The following is an 18,801-nucleotide window of genomic DNA, read 5'->3' as shown; positions in this document are numbered from 1 at the left end:
CTTGAGTACTTTTGTTTCCATAATTAAGTGTGATGTTCCCGTTGCAACACGAATCAAGAATAATTCAAGTAGTTGACAAGAGTATTTTTCCTTTTGGAAAAGTTCAAATACAAAAGAAGAGAGACTAGAATGATAGCCTACCATATCCGTCTTTAGTTATTTGGTTCTTATCCACTCATGGCTCATCTTATGATACTGTATTTAAACTTTTAACATAGCCTTACTTTGCAAATTAAAACAAACCTTTAATTTGCTCTAACATAACCCAGGGTTCTGTTAAAGCAAACATCAGACATCACATGATCTCACCTGTAAATATTTTAATATGCACTTCTAAAAAGCGAAGGACTCTCTAGTCACTGGGGAAAGCAGTATGGCAATTCTTCAAAATATGAAACATAAAATTAGCATATGCGCCAGCATCCCACTTTGGGATGGAGAATATACCCCAAAGAGTTGAAAACAGGGACTCAAAGAGTTTCGTATACCCATGTTCATAGAAGAGTTGTTCACAATAACCGAAAGGTAGAAGGCAGCCCAACGGTCCACTGACAGATGAGCGGATAAACAGAAATGGTACAATCATATGGTGGGATATTATTCAGTCTTCAAAAGGAAAGAAATTCTGGGGCGCCTGGGTGGCTCAGTGGGTTAAAGCCTCTGCCTTCAGCTCAGGTCATGATCTTAGGGTCCTGGGATCGAGCCCTGCATCAGGCTCTCCGTTCGGCGGGGAGCCTGTGTCTCCGCCCCCTGCCGCTGCCTGCCTCTCTGCCTACTTGTGATCTGTCTCTCTCAAATAAATAAATAAATAAATAAATAAATAAATAAAACCTTGAGAATATTATGCTAAGTAAAATAAGTGAGTCATAGAAGGACTAATACTGTATGATCCCACTTTATAGGAGGTCCCTAGAGGAGTCAAATCCATTGAGACAGAAACTAGAATGGCAGGTGCCAGGGGCTGTGGGAGGGAGATGGGAGTCCATGTTCAGTGGGGATGAGTTTCTGTTTAGGGGGATGGAAGAGTTCTAGAGAAGGATGGTGGGGTTGGTAGCACAAGAGTGTGAAGATATCCACTGCACTTAAAAATGGTTCAGATGGTCAGTTTTATGTGATGCATATTTTACCATCAAAAAAGAATGGTTCATTTGAAAAGCTGTGACTTTAATGCCATTATCATATGTGTGGCAGAACGAGGGCGGTATTTTCAGTCCTTATCTGGCTTTATGTTTGGTAGCATTTGACACCAGATCCCCCATCCCTGGGGCTTCTTGTGGCATCACCCACAACATTTTCCTCCTACCTCCTTGATGGTGCCTTCTCAGCCTGCGCTAGAGGCTTCTGCTTCTCTGCTCTGCCTTTAAATGTCAGCCCTTCCCAGGACTCCTTCCTAAGGCCTTGGCCCTCTCTGGGTCCATGGTCCAAAATCATTCCACCCACTTCCAAAACTTTCATAGCGATGGTCCCCATGCTGGTTTGCTGGAACTGCTGTATTTACTATAAACTAGGTCACTTAAAGCAACGAAAAGTTATTCTCTCACCATTTGGGAGTCAGCAGGGCCATAAACCCTCCATGAGCTCTGGGGAGAATCTGTTCCTTGCCTCTCTCTCTCTCAGCTTCTGGTGTTTCTGGCAACCTTTGGGATTCCTCAGCTTATGGAGGCTTCACGCCAACCTCTGTCTCTGTCTCCATGTGCTGTCTCCTCTGTGTCTGTCTTCTCTTTCTCTGGGTCTCTTATAATAAGGACACTTGTCCTCGGATTTAGGGCCCACCCGGATAATCCAGCATAAGCTCATCTCTAAAATCCTTTGACTTGATCACATCTGCAGAGATCACTTTCTCCAAATAAGATTACGTTTTCAGGTTTTGGAAATCAGGATGTGGACATCTCTTAAGGGCTACCCCCAAAACGTGTCCCTGTTGCAAATTCTCTCCTGAGTCCAGAGCCATATAGACAGCAGACAACTGTCTCCCATTGAGTCTCCAGTCTAATCATGAGCAAATAGCAGATAAACCGAAACCGAGGAGCATTCTACAAAATCCATGACCAGGTACTCCCACAAATTATCAAGATTGTGAGAGACAAGGAAAGAAACGATCACAAAGAAAGGGAAGTAGGGAGACCAGATGACTCAATAGCATGTGGCATCCCAGCTGGGATCTCCAAACAGGAAAAGGTTATTGGTGGAAAAACTAGTGAAATTTGAATAAAGTTAGGGTTTAGTTAATAAACTACCTGGGCGCCTGGGTGGCTCAGTCAGTTAAGTGTCTGACCTTGGCTCTGGTCATGATCTCAGGGTCCTGGGATTGAGTCCTGCAGCCATCCAGCTCCCCGCTCAGCAGGGAGTCTGCTTCTCCATCTCTGTGCTCCCCCACACTGTGTTCAGATACAAGTGCACTCGCTCTCTCTCTCTCTCTCTTTCTCACATTGTACCAGTGCTGGTTTCTTAGTTATGGGTTATATAAGATGTTAACATGAGGGGAAGCTGGATGAAGAGCACAGGGTAACTCTCTTGTACTATCTCTTCAAGCTTTTGGTAGATCCAAAATTCTTCCAAAATACAAAGTTTGTTTAAAAAAATAAAAATTCTCTGATATTGAAATCAGTCTGGGTCAATGACATACACAGACTCAGATCCCACGTATGGAAAGGCGACTTACGGTGATTTTTAAAAATAGACTTTATTTTTTGGAGCAGTTTTAGATTCGCAGCCAAAGGGAGTGGAAGGTACAGAGATTTCCCAAATACCCCACTCCCTGCACACACACAGCCTCCCGCATCATCGACATCCTCAGCAGAAGGTACACTCGTTCCAACCGATGAACCTTCACGGACTCACCATTATCACCCAAAGTCCATAGTTTACATTAGGGCTCACTCTTGGTATTGTACATTCTGTGGATTTTGAGAAACGTGTAATGACGTGATCCATTATTATAGTCTCAGAGTAGTTTCACTGCCCTAAAAATCCTCTGTGCTCCATCTATCTATTACCTAACCCTGGTGACCAGTGATCTTTTTACTGTCTCTGTAATTTTGCCTCTTCCAGAATGTCATATGGGTGCAATCATGCAGTGTCCAGCTTTTTCATATTGGCTCCTTGAACTTAATAATACACATTAAAGATTCCCCCATGCCTTCTAATTTCTCAAGAGCTCATTTCTTTTTAGCACCAAATAGTATTTCATCATCTGAATATCCAACAGTTTATCCATTTACCTATTGAAGGACACCTTGGGCTTCCAAGTGTTGGCAATTATGAATAAAGCTGCTTATTGGCATCCGTGTGCAAGGTTTTGTGTAGAAGTCTTCAACTCCTTTGGGTAAATGCCAATGAGTGTACCATTGCTGGATCCTATGGTAAAAGTAAGTTGAATTTTGTAAGAAACCACTAAACTGTCCTCCAGAGTGGCTGTACCAATTTGCATTCCCAGCCAGCTGTGAGTGAGAGTCCTGTTGCTCCACATTCTCACCAGCATTTGGTGTTAATATTCTGGATTTGGGCCACTCTAACGGGTGTGTAGGGGTATATCCTTTTTTTTTTTTTTTGGTGGGGGGGTATTTCCTTGTTTTAATTTGTATTCCCCTGATGACATGTGATGCAGGGAATCTTTTCATATGCTTGTTTGCCATCTGTGTATCTTTGTCAAGGTGTCTGTTAAGGTCTTTGGTTCATTTAAATATCAGGTTCACATTCTTATTGTTGAGTTTTAAGAATTCTTTGTATATTTTAGTTAACAGTCTGTTATCAGACATATCTTTGCAAATTATTTCTCCCTGTGTGTGGATTGTCTTCTGTTCTCTTGACAGTGTCTTTTGCAGAGCAGAGAGTTTTAATTTTAATGAAGTTCAGCTTTTTAATTCATTCCAAGGTCATCTAGATTTTCTCCTATGTCATCTTTTAGGAGTTTTATAGTTTTGCATTTTATATTTAATCTGTGATCCATTTTAATATATATGAAAAGCATAAGATCTGTTCAGACTTCTTTCATTTCACGGATGTGTATGTCCAGTAATTCCAGTGCTATTCATTGAAAAGACAGGTTTGCTTTGTATTTCCTTTGGTCCTTTGTCAAAGATCAGTTGGCCTATTTCTGAGCTCTCTCTTCTGCTTCATTGATCTTTTTGTCTATTCTTTTGCCAATATTATACTGTCTTGATTACTGTGGCTTTATAGTAAGTCTTGAAGTTGAGTAGTGTCTGTCTTCTAACTTTGTTTTCCTCCCTCAACATTGTTCATGTTGGCTATTCTGGGTCTTTTGCCTCTCTGGATAAACTTTAGAATGATTTTGTCAATATATACAAGATAACTTGCTGCAATTAAAAAAAAATATTTATTTGTGGGGGGCAGAGGGAGAGGGAGAGAGAGAATCCTTAAGCAGATTCCCCACTGAGCTTGACTTGCTGCAATTTTGATTGAGATTGCAGGGAATCTATAGATCAAGCTGGTAAGGATTCCCATCTTGATTATATTGAGTCTTCCTATCCATGAACATGGAATATCTTTCCAGATGGTGGTGATTTAAACATCTATTTACCATTTCTTGATTGTTAATTTTGTGCCAGTCATTGTGCTAAGCTTGATCTTAATTAATCCTTCCAGCAACCTGTGGAGTAAGGAGATTTGTCTCCTTTTTACACATGAGGAAGTTGTAGTTCAGAGAGGCTAAGAGCTTTTCCAAAAACACACAGCTTGGAAGCACTATAGCTAGGATTTGAATCGGGTCTGCATCCAGAATGAGGCTCTGCCTCATTTCTTTTTAGAAATTTGTAGGGCATGTACTGCTCTGTAATGTCATGTCTGGAGTGACGGCCACATTCCATCTCTGGATTCACTCTTACTGCTACATCATGACCTACAAATGTCTGGATTATAAGATTTGTTTTTTGTCATTTATACTCTCTATCTCCCAAAGATCTTGGTATTCATTCCAGACTGGTATCCAGACCAGAAGGCAGAGACCAAATGTCTTTTGGCTGATCCATTTTTGCAACTCAACATGACTGGATTAGCTGGTAATTGTTTTAACAGCCAAATGAATGCGATTTGCAGTTTTTTATTTGGAGCACTTATTTCAGAGATGCTAGCCCTGTTCAATTGAATAACATTCTCAAAGCCAGTATGGTAATGCTGCTCCTGATTGATAAATTAAACCTCCAGCTGGCAGATGTGTTAAAGATTAGAACCAATGGCTGAGACTCATTCCTGGAGGCCTGCTGGTCAAACTGCTTCTACCTATGATGGTAATGAGATTCTATACCATTCTAACTGGTCAACATTAGTAATTTGGATTAATGGGGTGCAAGATACTACCTACTAAAGTTATTTGAGGGGCTATGAAGATTTCTTGCCCATCCATCCCATTTCCTAGGTGATAGTAAGGTTCTAACATTAGGGATTCATTCCTTTGGCTACATAATTTTTTTTGTTCTTTGTAAGGTGAATCTATAAGGATGATGTACTTGGAGCCCTGTCACACTTTAGGGGGCCTGAGTTAAGTTCTTTCCAGAAGAGGCTGATTGGGCAATTGAGGGGGTCAGAGGTCTTAGAAAGATTCTGAGGAAGAAGAGGTATACTCAGATATGTCGAACTTCATAATCAGACACACTTTGGGAACGCCATTTGGTGAGAGGAAAGGGTAGACTTTTTGCCACTTTGGTGGGGAGCATTTGGAAATGTGTATGGATATCTTTGTTTGGCACAGATTGGGGGTACCATTGACACTTAGTGGGCATGTGCCAGGCATACTAAACAGCCCACAATGCACAGGACAGACCCAAACAACAAGAATTTTTCCACCAAAAATGCCAACAATGCCCCCTTGATAAATCTAGAGAATGCCAAGATAGGGATGGTAAGTTCGCCTTTCAGAGTAGTGATTACCAAACCTAGCTATACCCCCAAGGACTTGCTGAATGGGAATTTGGGAAGAGGGGAGGGCTCAGGAGTCTGAATTTTACAATACTTTGCCAGTGGTTCTGATATGCAGTCAGCTTGTCTGCTATCAAGGCATGGATTAGAGCATTCCAGAGGACCGTTTGTTGTCTTCCAGTTTAAAAATAAATAAATAAATAAAAACCAGTGTTTGTTGTAGGGACTTCACAGTCAAAGTGCACAATGAGAATTACAGGTCACCATGACAAGTGATGCCACTTGGGACCTACATTCAGAAGCATGACAAGCATTTTCTTTTGAAGGATAGCACACACAGAAAACTGCATAACTCATAGAAGTATAATTCCAGTGTGTGTCTGTGTGTGTGTACACTGTGCGTGTATATATATACCACCTCCTCTTTATCCATTCATCTATTGATGGACACTTGTTTGCTTCCATATCTTGGCTATTGTAAATAACATTGCAATGAACATAGAGGTGCCTATATATCTTTTCATTTGCCCTTGTATGAACAACATATAATAGGAATTATATACTATGTTCTACTATGTGTCTGGCTTTTTTGGCTTAGCATAATGGTTGTGAGATTGGCCCATGCATTTGTACATAGCTGGGGATCCTCTGTTCTCACCTGCATGTATGAACATTCATACATACCTTATCAAGTAGATGTCACTCTTTCCTGAAAGACTCTGGGGTCTTTGGAAATCTGTGTAGGTAACACTTATGCTATGAAACTCCACTGTCTTCTCAGGAAAGTCCATAAAAACAAGTTATTGTAAGTTTGCTTTGCACGACATCATCTTCTTACATGACTGGCCTTTGGCATCCACGCACCTGGGATTACTTCTTGTTTTCCATTGGCTATCATTTGCCCTTGAGATACGAAGTAACAGGAAATACAAAAATCGTTACTATTTGTCAAGAATCCTATATGCTCCATCTCCTTGCAACTCTAGTTAGTCTTGGTTTTATCATTTTGTCCATACTTTGACAAGTTAGAAAATCTTGAAAATGCTGTAAGCAACCTGTAAAGGATGACTCATAGCACAGAATGGGGAATTTATATAAAGATGTATCTTTTCTAGAATGTTCCAAAGAACTCAAATACTCATGGGGGTAATCAACTCAAATTCAACTAGCTAAGGCTTAAAAATATATGTATTTGCCTTCTTCATCCTGTTTCTTAACTCCTACCCTCACTCCTGCCCTCTAAGCCTCTACATGGATTCCTAAAAATTCAGTGGTTTCTTGGTACATCCACGTTGGAAGACAGTTTGGTGACATTTTATAAACCTGAAGGTAGGCATACTCTGGGACCCAGAAATTCCATTCCTAGGGCTATTTCCTACAGAAATGCATGCTCACAGGCACAGAGTATTTGAGGCAGGAATGTCTAAAGCCCCAACTGGGAATAGTCCAAATGTCCATCAATGGGATAATGGTAAACAAATTGTGACATATTCCTTCAATGGAATACTATGTAGCAGTGAAAGTGAATCAATCACACCTACACATGACAACAGATGAGTCTTTTTTTTTTTTTAAGATTTTATTTATTTATTTGACAGACAGAGATCACAAGTAGGCAGAGAGGCAGGCAGAGAGAGAGGAGGAAGCAGGCTCCCCGCCGAGGAGGGAGCCCAATGCGGGGCTCGATCCCAGGACCCTGGGATCATGACCTGAGACGAAGGCAGAGGCTTTAACCCACTGAGCCACCCAGGCGCCCCAACAACAGATGAGTCTTAAAGACATGATGTTGGACCAAAGAAGCCAGACATCACAGGATATATACTGTATGTATGATCCCATTTATGTAAGAATTCAAAAAGATGCCAAGTAGAACTGTACTATTGGGAATGCAAATAAGGTAAAAGTATAAAGAAAAGCAAGGTTATTAATAGTATAAAGTCAGAACAGTGATTATGGCTGGGGGAAGACCTGTGTGTGTGCTTCTGGGAAGCTGGCGATGTCCCACTGGTAGCCCTGGACCTGCGTGTTAGTTTCAAGAGCATTGGTTTCACAACCAAGTCTTCAACTGTACTTATGCTGTAGGCATTTTTCTGTGTGTTTATTCAACTTCACAATACAAAAAAAGGAATGGGAAATAAACTGCAGTGGTTCTGGAAGGAAGTGAACACGATGCCCAATATTAGGACCTGGTTTAGTTATCTGCCTCAAGCAGTTAAGATTTGCCACCTCTGGAGTTTTCTCAAAGAGGAGCTGAGCCTTTTATTCCAGCTTGCCCGGCCTCTGTGACTTGAAACTTTGACAGCAGTGCCCCCAAATCGTTCTCCTCAAAAAGTGTGTTTTGCTGAACGGACCAGATTTGTTTAGAGACGGACTAATTGCACCCCTGGACACGAATCTCCTTCTCTTTTTATCATTAAGTTTCTTCCTCTTAACCTCCTCCTTGCAAGATGCTGAGAGCGTCCGGTTGTCTGCAACCGAAATGAAACCCATTGGAAAACAAGGTCTCCTCCCAGGGGAGGAGGAATCTGTCGTCCCAACTTCCCCCCTGCCTCCCGACCATCCGGCTCTCCCCACTTCTCCCCCACAAACTCCGCTGAGCCGGGTCCCCTCGCGCCTCCGCGATTGGTCGTGGGCCATCATGTGTCGACATTCTGGGTGGGTCTTTCTCCCGTTAAACTCATCAATCGCTCCTCTTTGGAGCTTCGCTGGCCAGTGGTTTAGACCTTTGAGCCCATTTTCCCTCTTCTTTCCTCTTCCCCCACCCCTCCACACCCGTCTTATTTTAGCAAAACCTAGAGGAGGAGGAGGAGGCATTGGGGGGTGGGGGGGAACGCCAGGCATTGCAGCATCCGGGAGCAGCTACTGAGTGGCTAAGCGAACGGCGCATACCTCTCTCTCTCCCTCTCTCTCTTTTTCCCCTGTTGGGAATTTTCAGGATTTCATTGCTGCAATTTAACCCCAAGATGAGGCACGGTTGAGCGAAAGGCTGCGCGCACACGCACACTCACACTCCTTCGTGAACAGAAGAGGCAGCCGCTGGTGATTCAGGAAGAAAAAAAAAAAAAAAAATCACCCGGACCTTGCGGCTTCAAGACTCCTTAAGAGCCCTCCGGAGCGTTTCCCTCCCCCTCCCCTTCTTTCCCTTCCCGTTAATATTTTTTTCTTTTCATTTAATTTTATTTTTTTGGCTACAGATCTTTCAGCCTTTTTAAGGTCTAGGAACTCAAGCAAACAGAAAGAGGGATTTTTTTTTTTTTAAATTTTGGGGGCTGCCCTCCCCGCCCCACGCAAGGACCTGGTTTTTATTTTTATTTTTTTAATAAAATTTTTTTCTAATGGGCCGAGCGCACTCCTTTTGCAAGATGCCAGCCTGACCCGGACCTCGGAGGAATTTGAAGCTTCCACTGCGTCCCGGGGGGGCGTCCTTTGCAAACCGTTCGCGTCTTAAAGGGGGTGTGCGTTGTTTTTTTTTTTTTTTTTTTAACTGTCTTTTTTTTTTTTTTTTTTTTTCCCTCCGGAGTGGGTGGACTGGGGATTGCCTGGATTCCTTCCTCGGTTATTTTTTGCCTCGCTTCCCTCTCCCCTCCCCCTCCCCGGCCCCCGCGCCCCGCCCCCGCACCCTCCTCCGCCCCTCCTTCTCCGGGGTCAGCCAGGAAGATGTCCCGAGCCGCTATCCCCGGCTGGGGCCGGGCAGCCGCCTTGTGAGCCCCCGACCCGAGGCGCCGAGCCGCCGCCGCCCGATGGGCTGGGCCGTGGAGCGTCTCCGCAGTCGCAGCTCCAGCCGCCGTCTTCACAGCCCCGGCAGCATCGGCAGCGGCAGCGGCGGCGGCGGCGTCTTCCGCATCGTTCGCCGCAGCGTAACCCGGAGCCCTTTGCTCTTTGCAGAATGGCCCGCTTCGGAGACGAGATGCCGGCCCGCTACGGGGGAGGAGGCTCCGGGGCAGCCGCCGGGGTGGTCGTGGGCGCCGGAGGCGGGCGAGGAGCCGGGGGCAGCCGGCAGGGCGGGCAGCCCGGGGCGCAAAGGATGTACAAGCAGTCAATGGCGCAGAGAGCGCGGACCATGGCCCTCTACAACCCCATCCCCGTCCGACAGAACTGCCTCACGGTCAACCGGTCTCTATTCCTCTTCAGCGAGGACAACGTGGTGAGAAAATACGCCAAAAAGATCACCGAATGGCCATATCCTTTGCCCGAACCCGGCAGCGAACCCCGGCAGCTGCGCCTCCCCCTCCTCCCTCCGCTTCCCCTCTTCCAGGCTGGGAGAGAGACCCGGGGGTTGATGGGAGGTGGGGGGGTCTTCCAGGGGCTGGGAGAGGGGGCACCGGGGAGGAGTGTGGAGAATCTCTCCACCCCGAGCTGGGTTGAGCTACCGTGGAGGCTTGGGGTGGGGGAACCGGGGAAGTGGATTCCAGAACGAGGGCTGGGCCCTGGGGTCGTAATAGGGGCCTGGGTGGGAGCTTCAGAGCCAGTTCTGGATGGGTCAGAGTTTTCCCAAATGAGCATGGACCCGGCCGGGGCCTGGGCTCTCTGGCCAGGGCAGGAGAACCACGGGTTGGGTTTCCTTAGGTGGCCCTCGCTGGAATCCACGGGAGCTTCCAGAGCCGGAGCCCGAACCCAGCTCACTGGCTTCTCCACCCCTGCCTTCCCCCGAAGAGGGCACCGCTCTCCTAGGGCAGGGCGCTTAGGGGTTCCCAGGGCCAAGAGCTGGTGGAAGAACATGTGGCCTTCACACGGAGGGGCCAGCACTTGCCTGAGCTCATATCCCGGTCTGGGCCTTTGGCCCCCATCTGAAAAAGGCAGTGGTGGGTTGGAGGGCACTTCTTCTCCCCTATGTCTGCTGGTCCCATTTCCTTCAGCCACTGCCCAGGGACCTCATCATCGTTTGGGGTGCAGAAAACATCCCATTTGCCCTATCTGGGGCCCTGACCTAGAAGACCTAGATGGACTATTTCAGTAAGAAAGACAAGGCAAGAGGAAATGAGGTGGCAGGTCCTTCCTAGGGTACGGTGTCAGGCCTTGGGTTGGATTTGCCTTCTCCTACCCTAGGGAACCGGGAGGGGACACCAGGAGAATCAGCCTCCATGTGGACACCTCTGGGCAGGTAAATGCCTTTTTTTTTTTTTTCTTTAAATCAAAGATCCAGAGGAAGAAGGTGAAGACCACATTTTCCTCTATTGAGATGCTATCAAAATGCAGATCCCCTTGTGTTTCTTTAAATCTGTGCCTGCTTGAAATAAACCTTGAGGAGGGCTTAACATCTGTTGAGATGTAGGCAGGCAAGGATGGGTAATTAGTCGGGCTTTCTAGCAGTTATCTAAGCATGACCCAGATTCCAAGTGGGGGGACGCACCCTGCTCCCCAGGCTGACTGGCCACTGTGCCATGCCCAAATGTGCTGCTCCTTGGCTTGGTTCCAACTGGCTGCCCTCCGTGTACAAATGAACAGGGCTGGATGGGCCCCTGGGGCTCAGCAATGAGCCCCCCATTCTGTTGTGTTTGGTTTCAACTGTTATATACTCAACAGGGCTGGGCCCCAGGTGGTCCTGGGGTTGCTTATTTGAGGAGCTCTGTGGCTGGTGGATTCATTTTTAGGGGAACTCAAAATTGAGCAAGCTTTTGGCTTCTGGGTGCTGAAATTGTAAGAGGGCTCTGAGGTTTTGGTGTGAACAGTCTACTTTGAGGGTGGTCAAAATTAGGAGGTTCAGCTGGGGTCTTTCTGGAGGGGCAAATAAGCACGATGTCATCTGGATTGGTGCACAAACCGGGAGCCCAGACTTTGCCTCCCAAGTTCCAACCTTGTGAAGACCCACTGAAATGCTTAGGGGTCTTGTGATCACTCTGCCTGCCTCCCCACCCTCTGCCTCAGGAGTGCTGGGGGCTTGGAGGGTGGCAAGATGTCAATGTGTGTGTGCTCAAATAACTCCAGGGGGTGTCCAGGAGGGAATCACTGGGCTGACAGGTTTCCATGTTGAAAATGGCTTTAGATCGCCTTCTGGAGCCTGGATTTGGAGTCTTCTAAGAGGAAAGGAAGGAGGTGGGAGTCCTAATGTTGTGTCCTCAGCTCACCCCGTCCAGACTGAATCCTGCAGATCAGAGAGCTGTTGGGGAGGGAGGGGATTGCCAGGGACCTCTCAGAAGGAAGAATCTCTGGGGAGGGATGCAGGTGAATTGGGAGCATTCTGCTGGTACTTTAGGTTTTCTTTGGCTTTCTTGCTTTGTGAGTTTGTGCATTTTGTTCTCTGCAGACAGTTTTTATTCTCTTTTTGGCCCGAGGCAGCAAACACATTATACAGCCCCACTCTGGAAGGGAAAGCTCTCCATCCCCCCAATCTGTCACCAAGCAGGGTAATCCAGGTCTAAGCTTTCTGGGGGCTGGGGGGATGAGAGGAGAGAGGACAGGGAGCTGGGGGCAGGGGCGCTGGATAAGGGACTCAGGGCCAGCACAAAGAGATGGACTGGAGAAACGCCGACGAGCCAGGGTACCAGGGCAGACGCTGGCTTCTGTATCCAAATGCTTCTGCCATTTAAAATAATGTCTTTCAGTACTTATTCTGAACTTTTAGAATAAAGGCTAATATATGTATGCAAAAGTACTCAAGTCAAGTCCAGTTTAATATGTGTTCGCAAAGTGACCACAACCACTGCAACCACTGCCAGGACAAGAAAGAGGCTGGGACCAGCTCCCCAGATGCCCCCCTCAGGCCCCCTCCACCCCCACCCCCCACTCACGCCACAGGGTTAACCACTACTCTGACTTCTAAGCCCACAGGTTCATTTTCCTCCATTTGGACTTCCGGTCAGTGGAGGCACAGGCTGTGTTCCTTTGTGTTTGGTTTCTTTTGCTCAATAGGATGCCTGTGAGAATCATCGAGATTCCCGCAAGTGGTTGGAAGTGGCTCCTTCTCGTGGCTCTGGGCATTTTACTGTGTGACTCTACCACAGTGTACTTGTTCCCTCTCCTTGTGAGTTGGTCAGTCTCCAGATTGTGTCATTAGGAACATTTTTGTACACGTCTTGGGTTGAACATTTCTCTTGGGTCTGCACCTGGGAATGAAACTGCCCTGCCATTCTTTGATGCATGTGTAGCTGGGTGTGTATTTGGAAATGACATCCACTAAGGGTGCAGAGGGCTATGGAAAGGATCTTCTTTACTGTCTCGTGAGGAGCAAGCGAACATTCCATGAACTTGGCTGTACACTCCATAGGGCCCAAGAGTGTTACTTGCATGCGCAAATTCCAGCATGGCATGCTGGTGGAGGGGGCCGCCTTCCAGTCTCCATGCCCTCGGGCACTTTGCCACAGCAATGCCTTACCCTTCTGTACCCTACTCTCTCAGCACCTTCAAGCTTGAAGCCAGCAGTGAGAATAAGGGTTCTCCTTCATTTTAGTTTTCTCTTCTGAAGCAAGAACACCCAAATGGAAATCTTTGATGTTCAGATTCACACTGCTGCCTTTTTCTTTCGGAGTATGCTGGGTAGCAGGCAGTCTTGACCACACACCTTGGTTCCATGTTTTTGGTGATCGGGAGTCTCATTTCAGTGCGGCCATGATGGGGTCTGGTGCTGGCTTCTAAGAAGCTCAAATCTGTCAGCTTAATAAGGTGCATCTGTCAACCTTACCAGAGCCCCCACTTAATGCCACTCATTCCTTCTGATGTGCTACTAAACGCCAATGTGAATGTCATCTTCCCCCAGTCCTGCTGATGCCAGCAGATCTCCCACTGAGCACGATATAAGAACTGGGGCTGTTGCAGGAGCTGCGGCCCAGGTCTGTGTGCTGTCCCACTCGGTCTCCTGATTTGGCCGCAGGATTCCAGCTTTTCATCCGTGTTTCTGGCAATCTCCATAAGGAGCCGAGTCCCATCACATCAGGTAACCTATGGACATTGGCTGATTGGTGTTCCCTAGTTTTTTAAAAGAGGAATGTTCTGTATGGGAACCAGAGGGAGCCCTGGGAGAAGTTGGAGCATGTTATCAGCCCTCTGCTCGTCCTGAAAAGTAGAATGTGCTAGAAGATACTACTATAGAAGGCAAGACAGTGTGACCCCTATGAAACTTCTACTAGACCAGCATGCCTGGTAATTCCAGAAGAGCAGAATTCTGGGAAATAAGAATTAGCATGGCTTTTCCATTGGGATTTTTTTCTTCCCCACAAAGGTGCGATCCCTCCTCTGTAATCCCCAAACCCCAAAAGCTCTGGAAACCAAACATCAGATCACGCAGGGGTAAAATCCTACCTGGAACTGACCTGAGTTTATAGTCTTTACATACTGTCTTGACTGATCCCCCATGATGTGCATTTGGGGTGTTTTGATGCAGAAACGTTTGATATGCTCTGTTATGTATGCCTTGTAGTGTCTCCCAAACTTTCATGTGTGTGAGGATTGGCTCATTCAAATAGTGATTCTGGCCCAGCAGGTTTGGGGTGGGGCCCAGAGTTTTGCTTTTCCAGCAGGATTCTAGGGATTGCCCCTGCCGTGATCTGTGGATTCCACTGAGAGTAGCCAGGTCATATCATAGGTACATCCTAGGGCCGTTCTGTTCTTCTTCTCCTTCGTCTTCGTCGTCGTCTTCGTCGTCCTCTTCTTCTTCTTCTTCTTCTTCTTCTTCTCCTTCTCCTCCTTCTCCTCCTTCTCCTTCTCCTCTTCCTCTTCCTCCTCCTCCTCCTCCTCCTCCTTCTTCTCTTTTTTCCCCCAAGATCAGGTTTATTGAGGTATAAATTATTTAGCAAACTTCACCCTTTTTTGTATATAGCACTGTGAGTTTTTGACAGATGCATGCAGTCACGTAACCACCACCAAAACAAAGATAGCGAATGGTTTCAGGGAGCCTAGCCAGCTGTCGGTGGAGTGTGTGACTCTTGATCTTGGGGTTGTGGATTCGAGCCCCATGTTGGATGGAGAGATGACTTAAAAGTAAAATCTCAAACAGTTTCATAGTCCCAGGATATCCCGTAATGCTTTCTGAGTCCGCATTACCCAAGACCCCTGCAAGCACGGATCTGTTCTCCATCTTTATGTTTCTGCCTATTCCAGGAGGTCATAGAAATAGAATTCCTGTGTATGTAGCCTTTGAAGCCTTGCTTCTTTCATGAAGCCATTTGATATCTATTCCTTTTGTTGTGCATAGGAGTAGTTCGTTTCTTTTTAGTGCTGAGTCGTATTCCAAGGGATGACTGGACCACAGTCTGTTCATCCATTTCCCACTTGAGAGACATTTGGGATGTGTCCAGCTTAGGCAATTGTGACTAGGGTCGCTATAAACATTGGCAGATGGGTTTTAGTGGGAACATTGGGAATGTACGTTCCATTTCTCTTGGGTAAGTCAATACCCAAGAGTCAGATTGCTGGGGTGTGTGGTTAAGTATACCTTTAACTTTATAAGAGACTGCCAAACTATTTTTTCCAAGTGGCTGTGCCCATTTTATGTTCATGTCCTCATTATCCCTTTAAAAGCACCAAATTCTAAACTCCAAAGCACGTCTGGCTTCTAGGGTTTAGGTAAAGGATTGTGGGAGTGTATAGACAGTGCTGGATATGGTAGTATTATGTACCGATTAGAGAAATGGGGAAGAGGGAGGAAGGGGGTCTCCAGTGTGGGGAAAGGGACTCTCTTACTTGGAGTGCGCTAGTTCCACCATTCACGGTAAAAAGTCAAGCTCTGAGGCTGTGAGGCTCCATACCTGTCCATGCCTGTCACCCTTGTTCCTGCAGCCCCACCACACCTGGCACGAAGTAAGTACTCCGTAAATGTTCTTACGGTGAGTGAAAAAGCCTCTTACCACCCATTTGCACACCCTATAGATCTGCTCTGCCCTTAGGCCAACATTTGAGGTTTTCAGTGGGTTTTAGGTATAGGGGACCAGTGGGGTAGGGGGTCAGAAAGGGCATGTGTCCATGAGGTTATCAAACCAAAGAAGGTCTCTGAAGTTACACTGTTCGAGAAGTTGGGGGACAGTGGCTCTTGAGAGTGAAGTCTTTCTTCAGGGACGTGGGGGGATGTCTCGTGGGTGCTTGGGGATTATGTACCACCTCTTCTATCCGGTCCCCAGTAGCAAGGCACATAAGCCCTCCATCAGCAATGGAAGGCAGCACCGTGAAAGTGGGTTCGATCCAGATATCGTCAAAGTCCAAAAGCCCCACAGTTAATACATTTTGGGGAATGCTAACTTGGCTCTTTGGGAAGGATCGGTGTGGTGCCCCAAAATATGACAGAGGAGAGGGAAAGCATCCTGTGCTGTGGGATGGCCAGGCCCAAGTTCGAGAAGCTCCCCAGCTAGGCTGCTTTGGGCATCAAAGCCTCAGTGTGCGCGATGAGGTTACTGTCTTCCCTCGGAGAACTGAGGATGTTAAGTGGGTTCACACGTGCTAAATGCTCACTCAGGTCGTGTCGGGCATGAAGAAGCTCCAAAATACATAAGCTATAATGTTAGAGAGCACTTTTCCCCCTAATAGTCATTTCTGGAAACTTTGGCTGGAAATCAGGTTCTCTGGGTACAAGTGGGAGCAAAGGGCCCCCCATGACTGGCCAGGTTGGATTTCTTAATCTGAGTGTGGCACTCGTTAAAGCAACCCTCAGATGTTCTGTATTTGCTGTTCTTTCTGGAAGCTTTAAAGGGAGAAGATTCGTGCCCACTTGACCCATTTTTCTATTCCCTTCGGTCTAAGATAAAATTAATTGTCGTCTTGTCCCTTGATCCCTCCCTTTGTGGGTGACAAGGTGAGGGAGTTTTAAAGTATGTAATTAGCTTCCTTGTTCTCTCTCACACCCCATCTCCTTCTTCTGAGCTGGCCAAGAGTCCAGCCCAGGATGGAGACCAAATGCCTTAGGACAGTTGCTGAGGTCACCCCAGGCAACCAGTGGGGGGTTTAACAGCAGAACCCTGCTCATTTGGGGTTAGAATGTACTTCCTCCCCACCAATTTCTGTCTTTCTTATTTCTCACTTTGTCCCTTATCTCCTCGAGAATAGAGAAGGCAAAGAACATTGCAGGAGAGGGAACCAGGGGGTGGGCTCTGCAACTTGGGTTTCCAGAACCACTGGGCATTAGTCCTTGTCTGGATAGGATGACCAGATGTCCCAGTTTGCCTAGGACTGTCCTGGTTTTGACATCTCAGGAAACCCAGTAGTTCTGGGCAAAGCAGGACACCAGTCACCCTACTGGTGAGTCCTTAACACCCAAGAAGGGAGAGAGGAGGGGAATAAGAGATGGTGCTAGTATGTGGGAAAGAAGAAGATAGGTGGCTTTTCCCCTCTGAAAAGCTGGGGCTTTTTATTGGAATGAACTGTGCTTTCGGAAGCTGCCTGTTTAAGGCAGCTAATGCGAGAGAGATCCCAGCTCTGTAGTGAAATTTCTAAGTTAAGTCCAGATCAAGTTTTGTCGTCTCTCTTGGGTCAGAGATGACTTTTATCTTCTGTTCAGACTGGGAACATCCTCTGGTCTTTCATGGAGGTGCTCAGGGCTCAGGTCGGACTTGGAATTCAGAATTAGTGGTCCCTCCCCAGAATGACACTATTGCAGAGGCTGGGCCCTGTCTCCGGAGCTGTGAGGGAAACTCAGCTTTGTCGCCCACCTGCCAGTAAATAATGTTCATGCTGTTAAGTACTGTTCTCCTTTTAGGTCTGTGTGTAAAAAAAAAAAATATATATATATATAAATAATTTTAAATCAATTTCTAAAGTATTTTTATGCAAGTACTTTTGCATGAGGGCTAAGTCTGATTTCAAGAGTAAGTTGACAGATGCGTCTCAGAGGAACACAGAGGCAGACCTAGAACTTGCCTGTGGAGGGGGGGGAGGGAGGGTAACATGGCTTCTGACCTTCTAGAACATGCCATGCTCTTTTATCTTATTGACCTTTATTATTTTCCTTATTAAAGATAATGGGCATGGGAGGCTATGCCGGCTTTCCTTTGCTCCTGTGAATGTTTGGCAAGTCGTGGAGTCCGTGTAGGAATGTTTCTGTCTGAGCAATAGCACTAAGGAATGGAGGTAGAGAAGAGGCAGGACAGGGGAGGTGACTTAGGGTGGAGACAAAGCATACAGAGCTTCAGGATAGGTGACCCGCACTGCGCAATTCTGCTCCAGCCCCTATTAGTGGCACCTCAGTCTCCTCATCTGTAAAATGGGCAGAGCGACCCTACACACAGGGAATTCTGGGAGATACTGTAAAAGATACTGTACCCAGAAACCATGTGGTTTATATGATTATGCTGTGAAAAGGATGGCCTTCGGACCCCACAACAGCGAGGGCTGCATTCATGGGGCCACCACGCTGGCCATGAGCCCAGCACCTACAGGGGCTGAATAAATATCCGTGGGGTGTTTTCTCATGCTTTCCATTAAGAGCCTGTTGCTTTAATCCTGTTACAGCTTCACCATACGCTCTCAATATTATCTGTCCTTCCACTTGTTTTTCCTTATTTATTGTGCTAGGTTATGGACACGCTGGTGGACCAGCTACATACGTCACAGACTGGGATGGTGGTCCTCCAGGTGTGGTCCCCAGCCCTCTAGGGTCAGCATCATCTGGTGTAAGAGTCGGAGGTGCTCATCCCTGAGCATGCATCAGCATCACCTGGAGGGCTATTTAGACACAGGGGGCCAGACCTCACCCCCAGCGTTTCTGATTTAGGAGGTTTGGGGTGGAGCCTGAGAACCCGCATTTCTAGCAAGTTCCCAGGCGGTGCTGCTACTGCTGGTCTGGGAGTGGGCTTTGAGAAACCCTGACCTAAACATGATCAGTAACCTAATTCCATTTGTGGTCTCTGACCTCCCTTTTCCTCCTGCTCCTCCCCCACTGCGTTCCCCAAAGTCAGCCCCTGTCTCTTGGATGCTGTCTCTTGGCCTGTGTGTGTGTCTCCCTCCCTCCTTCTCCTTCTTCCTCTCTTACAGGTTTTATCACATGCACCTTCACATAAATTTAGTTTT

The 18,801-nt window shown here is 46.7% G+C and overlaps 1 protein-coding gene across 20 annotated transcripts in view; it reads left to right on the top strand.

The window, feature by feature from the left end:
• CACNA1A (calcium voltage-gated channel subunit alpha1 A) overlaps window positions 1–18,801 on the top strand; it is a 284,022-nt gene that overhangs the window by 62,436 nt on the left and 202,785 nt on the right. For 16 of the 20 annotated variants that reach the window (XM_032835843.1, XM_032835845.1, XM_032835844.1 and 13 more), the window contains one exon: window positions 9,760–10,053. In XM_032835843.1, coding sequence (XP_032691734.1) covers window positions 9,760–10,053 — 294 coding nt within the window. Of the gene's footprint in view, window positions 1–8,579; window positions 9,328–9,759; window positions 10,054–10,900; window positions 10,976–18,801 lie in introns of those variants that run through there. The other 4 variants (XM_032835859.1, XM_032835857.1, XM_032835861.1 and 1 more) reach the window with 4 other exon arrangements.

This window comes from Lontra canadensis, unplaced genomic scaffold, assembly GCF_010015895.1.
Source record: "Lontra canadensis isolate GAN:19392208 unplaced genomic scaffold, GSC_riverotter_1.0 scaffold88, whole genome shotgun sequence".
Lineage (NCBI taxonomy): Eukaryota > Metazoa > Chordata > Mammalia > Carnivora > Mustelidae > Lontra > Lontra canadensis.
The sequence above is the reverse complement of the archived record's forward strand: the minus strand, read 5'-3'. Positions and strand labels throughout refer to the sequence as shown.